This window comes from Octopus bimaculoides, chromosome 28 (assembly GCF_001194135.2).
Source record: "Octopus bimaculoides isolate UCB-OBI-ISO-001 chromosome 28, ASM119413v2, whole genome shotgun sequence".
NCBI lineage: Eukaryota > Metazoa > Mollusca > Cephalopoda > Octopoda > Octopodidae > Octopus > Octopus bimaculoides.
The window spans coordinates 14,498,443-14,506,273 of NC_069008.1; the positions used below are offsets into that span (position 1 = coordinate 14,498,443).

Sequence of the window (7,831 nt, forward strand, 5' to 3'; positions counted from 1 at the left end):
GATGCTTGAACGGAGATGTGTAGATTTGTGCTGCGTACAAGAAGTAAGGTGGAGAGGAGGTTCCGCTAGGTTCCTCACAGGCAAAGAACACAGGTACAAGATTTTCTGGGCAGGGAACACAGACGGAGTCGGGGTCGGGGGCGTGGGTTGTTTTGGTATGTGGATGTGTGAGTGTTTTTGTGTATGTTTTTTAGTGTGTGTATATGTGTGTGTGTGTGTGTGTGTGTGTGTGTGTGTGCACGCGCGTGCGCGAAAAGACAGGTCAGTCGTAGCTGGAATATCTGACCATAAGTTTCTTCGATTGGGGATGTAACAAAAACAAAAACAAAAGTAACAGTAACAAAAACAAAAGGATGATGTGGCCATAAAGACATTGTCTTCGTTTGGAATACGTTAAGTTGGATCAGAGTTGATCTGGTGTTTAAACAACATCACAAACTCTTGGTCACTTCATAATGCACACACACACACAATTACACAAACTCAAAAATCTTAACTCCCACACCCACTACTAATAATATATAGGCGCACAGACAAAACGGAATGCGATAGAAAAAAATTAAACACTTACTTTCACTGAGGTTGAGGGCCGCCCCTACACTCTTTAGGTGGTTATGTGAGGAGTTGATCACAGGACTGTTCATTAATGCCACAATTTGCCTTTGCTGCCCCTCCTGTCTTCTACTGTCAATATTTTCCTCTATTAACCACAGCAGAGTCTATATATGTTAGGACACTTTATAAACGCTTGTACTTGCCACGGCTCTCACTCATGTGTTCTTTTATCAGTATTACTTACAGACTCACGTATATCCATCAATGTCCAAAACCCATAGACTGTCCCCTGCTTTCAGTAGCATTCAATCAAATAAAGCTTGTTTACTTGTATGCCAGTATTTCTCCACTGAAGTGAAAACACAAAAGCTCCTTGAATTAATTGAGACATGCGCTTCACTAAACATACAGAAAATATAGCTGAATAGCTTCTGAAGCCGTTCTGATGTTAGTAATGACGTTGCTGCACTTTTTTCTGATGCTGACGTTATAGTATTAATGCCAGGTGGCTAGATCTTTTGTTGGTGTTTTTGTAGGTGGAGATGTAAAAGTTCCTCCTGAAGATATAGAGTTAAAATTAAAAGAAGAGTGCCGTTGTTATCGAGTGAACGATATTTCGACATCTCGTGTGTCTTCAACTGGTTCCAAAAATAAATTTGTCAATCTACTTCATTTTGGTTGTTATTATTATTATTATTATTATTATTATTATTATTAATAATAATAATAATAATAATAATAATAATAATAATAATAATAATAATAATAACAATTATAACAATAATAATAATAATAATAATAATAATAATGCAACGGGCTGGCAGAATCGCTAGCATGCCAGAAGAAATGCTTAGCGGTATTTCGTCTGTCTTTACGTGATGGGTTCAAATTCCGCCGAGGTCGACTTTGTCTTTTATTCTTTCGGGGTCGATAAATTAAGTACCAGTAATCCGTTTAGTGTCGCATATTCGGTCCGTCAAGGATGCCCACTCTCACCCCTTCTCTACGTACTGACACTCAAGTCATTATTGCGGAAGCTGGAGGTTTTGAGGGGCATCCCGTTTGAACTGGGATGAGGAAGGTTCGTGTCGGCGTATGCGGATGATGTCAACGTAATAGTGTCGGACACCTCAGAAGTCGGGATGGTCAGCGCTACCATAAGGGAATACGAAGCGGTGACAGGAGCAATGATCAACTAGGAGAAGTCAGTGGGCCTTCAGCTCGGCACCTGGAGAGGCAGACCCGTGCCAGAGACAATATAATCTATTGTTTCTTGTCCATCTCCACATATTCTGCAGTTACTTGTATTTCTTTCATTACATGTTTTTGGTAATTTCTGGCTGTGATCTTGTACTGCGATTAAAAATCCTTTAGTTTCTGCTTTGAGTCCTGAGCTTCTCAGCCATTGTTGGGAATTTGCTTTGTCTATTTCTTTTCTGCTTAGTTTAACCCAGTATTTGCCATGAAGGGGCTTTACTTGCTACCGTTTTATCATGGTCCGTTGCTGTTCTAGTTTTAGTTTGGATTTCAGTTCTTTTACACCTTTTTCTTCATAGTTGTTAGATACTATGACTTCTTTCTTGTATTTGTCATCTTCCTTAAAAACTGAAAATAGTTTTTTGGTTTGCTCGTGCCTTGTGGCTTATTTGTACCAGTATTCCTTGCTTCTGAACTGGATATTTCTGTAATCGTATGGTGGTTATTTTTAATAGTTTTTTTTTTTTCGCTGTATAAGACCGCTACCACCTTCAGTACGTTGTATATATAACCTTTCTGTTAGATTTTGGGTGGTGCATCCTAAATTCTGTCATTAAATTTCTTGTTTTCCTGTCTATCTTGATTAGTTCATTTATAGTCAAGTTAGAACATTGTAGCTGTAACTTATAACTGGGACGGCTATAGTATTGATATCTATTATCTTGTTTTTAGCATTGAGCTCTGTTTCAGTATTAATCTAACTCGTCTATAGTACTCTTTCCTTATCTCCTCTTTCATTTGTGTTTTGTATCGTATCATCATCATCATCATTATTAAGGCAACGAGCTGGTAGAATCGTTTGCGCGCCGGGCAAAATACTTAACGGTATTTTACCCGACGCCACGTTTTGAGTTCAAATTCCGCCGAGGTCGACTTCGCCTTTCATCCTTTCGGGGTCGATAAGTTAAGTACTCGTTGAGTACTGAGGTCGATGTATTGATGTTTAGTACTGGGGTTGACTGTCCCCCTTCCCACAAAATCCAGGCTTTGTACCTATACTAAAAAGGACTATTATCGTTATCATCTTCATCATTATTTTTATTGAAAACTTTAAACAATGATAATTCATATTGATTTTAAATATGATTTTAAATTTTCGAAATTGCTGGCTTTGTGCCAAATTTTGAAATCAGTATGGATTATGAGTAAAAGTTTGGATAAACGCTGTCTATTTATCTATCTACCAATCTATCTATCTATCTACCTAGCTAGTTAGCAACATATTTATTTATCTATCTTTTTACATACTTATTTATCTATTTATTGAACTTGAAAAATATAAAAAATGAAACAGGCCACGGTTAGAGACTTTAAAGGATGTAAATAAAATATCAGCATGGAGTTTATCCGAAAGACATCAATGCAACATGTCTCAACTGGTTGCTATAGATCTATCAAATATTAAACAATTCATCGTTAAATTCATTTGTCTATCAATCCATCTAACCAACTATTTATCGTTTTTATCTCCCAGAGAGACTTTCTTTCTATCAATGTACCAATCTATCTGTCTGCATGCCTGTCTCTGTTTGTAAGCTTACTTGTCTATCTATCTAACTGTCTGTCTATATATCTATCTACCTAGATGTCTATCTATCTCTCAATTTATCTATCTCACTCTATATCTGTTTGTCTGTCTATCTTGTCTTGTTTATCTATCTGTCTATGTTTCTCTGTCTATCCATCTACCTTGCCATATCTATCTATCTGTCTGTCTGTCTATCAATCCATCCATCTCTCTATATGTCTGTCTGTCTATATATCTATCTATCTACCTAGATGTCTATCTATACATTTATCTATCTATCAATTTATTTATCTATTTGTCTGTCTATCTATCTATATATCTATCTGTGTGTTTGTTTATCTGTCTACCTATCTATCTATCTATCTATCTGTCTGTCTGTACACAATCATTCACACTCGCACACATTCCGCACATTATTAGAGGAGATGAACAGACGAGACAATGTAGCACTCAACACATGTAGAGTTGTATGTGCTTAATAACAGGTTGACTCAGTTCTTCGTTATTTAGAGTATCGTAGGAGCAAAACGTTCAAATGACTAGGAGCTAGAGTCTAACTCCCAGCGTCTGTTGATGTGGTTTCGGTTCCCACCCACGGAATTGAAGGCAATGTGCAGCTGAGCCAACCTAACATTTACAGGGAAGGTGATGGCCTCAGTTTTTAGCGGGATGCAAAAGGCATTGTATTTATTGGCTCATTTCAAAAGAGCCACATCATCAGTGGAGAGTAGTATACCAACTTGCTGAAGCAGTCACAAAAGGTTATCAAGACCAAATGCCCAGGAAAACTGACAAAAGGGGTTAGATATTTTAACCCTTTAGCATTCAGATTGTTGTCAAATGATCTACTTATTTATTCACATTGTTTCGAATTAGTCATGCATTATCTCATAAATTCAAGATTTTGATGGTGAGGTTAATTTTAGAATGACATTGCCTCGTAGGTGCAAGAGGCTGGATCTAGGCAAAAAAAAAAAAGTTGAATATTTTGGCTGAATATAGATGGTTTAAATGCTAATGGGTGAAGCATTTCAGAGGAAATTCCTGATGGACAAGTGTGTTTCCCAGTTTTGATGTTTTTAATCAATCTAGCTATAACCCTGTTGTCAACAAGAATGGCTGAACCCTCTATCAGTTTCACATTAGGAAGACCCTCTTTCTCCCATTCATTCTGTACATTTATTAACCCTTCATGTCTTTGGTCCTCACACTATAGAACATTGGCTAAGCTCTTGTCTGCTTCTCACCCTTACTAAACAGACCTGTCTCCTAGCAACCTGGTAAAGTTCTCCGCTGCCTCTATCATTCTAAGCTTGTCCCTTCGCTGTTCCACTACCTCATATTCTTGACTTGGATGGAATTTTACACCTGCCACAGATTCATCCTGCAGCCCTCAATACACTGTTGCACAAGAACTTCCAGTTGTTCCGTTATACATCTATCTCCTCCTCCTTTTCGCCAAATGCTTTAATTAATACACCCCTAAATCTCTGTTTAAAAGACCCTGAGATCAGTTTGTGTCTAACACTTTCTAGCTTTAAACCCAATGTCATGAAACTAACATTGTTGGAAAGTACATTCTTCATCAGCGAATGACTTTATATTCCCAAGCATCTGCCTATACTGTTTTCTAGAGATAATGTAATCAACCTGACTTGTGTGCCCACAAGATTCACAGGTGATCAAGTGGCTGGTAGATTTCCTGAACTTAATATTGACAGAACTAGAGGGGGGTTGAGAAAGATCAGAATCATCTCCAAAACATCTTTTCTCAATTTTATGAAGATAAAATTTGTCTGGACCCTCATAAACTTACAACTGTAAAACTTAATTTTAAAATGTATTCTTCAGAAAGCAATAAGGAAACAATTTGGTGTAGGGCACTAAAACATGTTTATACCTCAAGTTGTTCCTTTGTGGTCCTTTCCATTTTGTACTACTGGTCATTGTGAACATATTTGACAACTTACGGTATCCCTGTGCATGGAGAAGCCACAACTTACGTTATTGTTAATATATTTAATCCTTTCTACTATAGGCACAAGGCCTGAAATTTGGTGGAAGGGGGCCAGTCAATTAGATCAAGTGCAATACTGAACTGGTATTTAATTTATCAACCTCAAAAGGATGAAAGTCGACCTCAGTGGAATTTGAACTCAAACTTAAAGACAGACAGCGTTTCGCCCAGGGTGCTAACAATTCCGCCAGCATGTTGCCTTTTTAACATATTTAATGTTTGAAGCATTTAAAAGTTAATAAAGAATAAATTTACAGCAAACTGGGGAAATGATATTCAACAAAGAACCATGTTTAGGGTTTCCTGGAAAAGGAGTTTCAGTCGCTACATCATGAGAAAGGAAAAGAGTATGGAAGTGAGAGGACTGGCTGAAAGGATATAAAAGACAAAATTTAAAAAAAAAAAGGGATTTTTGGAAATACATTATTTTCATTGTCAGAATCTCCATTACATAAAACATAGGAATATCCAAAAGGAAAAAGAAATTAAAAACAGAAAACACAAACTACTCTTTTCTTTTTCTTCTGTATGAACACATTTGTCTGCAGATAATTTACTACTTTCAATGAATGATTTAACCTCTTAACATATTAACCCATATATTTTCATCCAGAGATGTCTGGTAAATATACATTTGAACAAAAATATACGTTCACTGTACTCCGAGGCATATGTCACTTATTTCTAACCTGAAATACTTTGTTCAGGATGTTATTCCTGTTTACTGTCATTAACTATCAGTAACTTCATCATAAATCATAACTGAACCGAAACAATTTGTGTACTTATTTTTCATTATGTACAGATTCAAAATAAATAATAAAAAATATATATTTTTTTGCATGGAAATTGAAAAACAAAATGTGTATGTTAAGAGGTTAACATATCCATAGGAATGTGGCTTCTCTCCTGTATGTATACATTTGTGTTTCGTTAAGCTACTATTTTGAGAGAATGATTTACCACAGATATCACAGTGATATGGTTTTTCTCCTGTATGAATACGTGTGTGTACAGTTAAGTGACTATTTTGAGAGAATGATTTACTACAAATATTGCATCGATATGGCATTTCTCCTGTGTGAATACGTTTGTGTCTAGTTAAGTGACTACTGTTGGAGAACAATTTACCACAGATATCACAGTGATATGGCTTCTCTCCTGTATGAATACGATTGTGTTTAGTCAAGTCACTATTTTGAGAGAATAATTTACCACAGATTTCACAGTGATATGGCTTATCCTTTGTATGAATACGTCTGTGTGAAGTTAAGGTACTATTTTGAGAGAATGATTTACTACAAATATCACATTGATATGGCATTTCTCCTGTGTGAATAAATTTGTGTCTAGTTAAGTGACTACTGTTGGAGAACAATTTACCACAGACATCACAGTGATAGGGTTTTTCTCCTGTATGAAAAAATTTGTGTTGAGCTAAGTTACCATTTTGAGAGAATGATTTACCACAGATATCACACTGATATGGTTTTTCTCTTGAATGAATATGTTTGTGTGCAGTTAAAGCACTACGTTTAGTGAATGATTTATCACAGATATCACAGTGAAATGGTTTCTCTCCTGTATGAATACGTCTGTGTGAAATTAAGGTACTATTTTGCGAGAATGATTTACCACAGATATCACAGTGATACGGCATCTCTCCTGTATGAATACGTTTGTGTTTAGTTAAGTGATTACTGTGAGAGAATAGTCTACCACAGACAACACACTGATATGGCTTCTCTCCTGTATGAATACGTCTATGAGTTGTTAAGTGACTACTCTGAGAAAATGATGTGCCACAGATATCACAATGATATGGCTTCTCTTTTGTATGAACACGCATGTGTACAATTAAAGTATTATTTACAGAGAAAGATTTACCACAGATATCACAATGATATGGCTTCTCTCCAGAATGAATTCGTTTGTGTGGAGTTAATTTACTACTTTGAGAGAATGATTGACCACAGATATCACAGTAATATGGCTTCTCCCCTGTATGAATACGTTTGTGAGAATATAGATTACTTTTTTGAGAAAAGGACTTATTACAGATGTCACAATGAGAGAGCATCTCTCCTGTATGAATACGTTTGTGTTTAGCTATGTTACTATGGTAAATGAAAGATTTACCACAGATATCACAGTGATATGGCATCTTTCCTGTATGAATATGTTTGTGTGTAGTAAGGTTTCTTTTCTGAGAGAAGGACTTATTACAGACATCACAGTCATATAAATTTTTTCTCTTTTTGATCATGTTCTCTGGTAAAATAAATTCCTCAAGTTTCTCATTCTTTTCCATTATTTCCCTTCTCAAATCACCATGTATTTTCCTTGCTTTTGTCCTTGTAGTTTACTCTTACAAATACTTCCACTGTTGTATTTCTGTCCACTGTTACCTTTCTCTCAGAATTCGTTTGTTAAGTTTTTTGAAGATTCATTTGCATACAAACTCATCTTCAAAA

At 36.1% G+C, this 7,831-nt stretch overlaps 2 protein-coding genes across 3 annotated transcripts in view; both read right to left on the minus strand.

Annotated features, from left to right (window-relative positions):
- Positions 1–1,214, minus strand: part of LOC106882800 (uncharacterized) — a 13,541-nt gene extending 12,327 nt beyond the window's left edge. The window contains exon 1 of one of the 2 annotated variants that reach the window (XM_014933583.2): positions 572–1,214. In XM_014933583.2, coding sequence (XP_014789069.1) covers positions 572–644 — 73 coding nt within the window. In that variant the 5' untranslated portion in view covers positions 645–1,214. The remainder of the gene's footprint in view (positions 1–571) is intronic. The other variant, XM_052977664.1, reaches the window with a different exon arrangement.
- Positions 1,215–5,884: 4,670 nt separating this feature from the next.
- Positions 5,885–7,484, minus strand: LOC128251129 (zinc finger protein 271-like). Its single transcript, XM_052977579.1, has one exon. The coding sequence runs from the start codon at positions 7,435–7,437 to the stop codon at positions 6,088–6,090; it is 1,350 nt and encodes a 449-aa protein (XP_052833539.1). The 5' UTR covers positions 7,438–7,484; the 3' UTR covers positions 5,885–6,087.
- Positions 7,485–7,831: the final 347 nt, after the last annotated feature.

Coding starts and splice junctions, on each gene's coding strand:
- LOC128251129 (XM_052977579.1), bottom strand. CDS start 7,437: ATGCTCTCTCATTGTGACATCTGTAATAAGTCCTTTTCTCAAAAAAGT.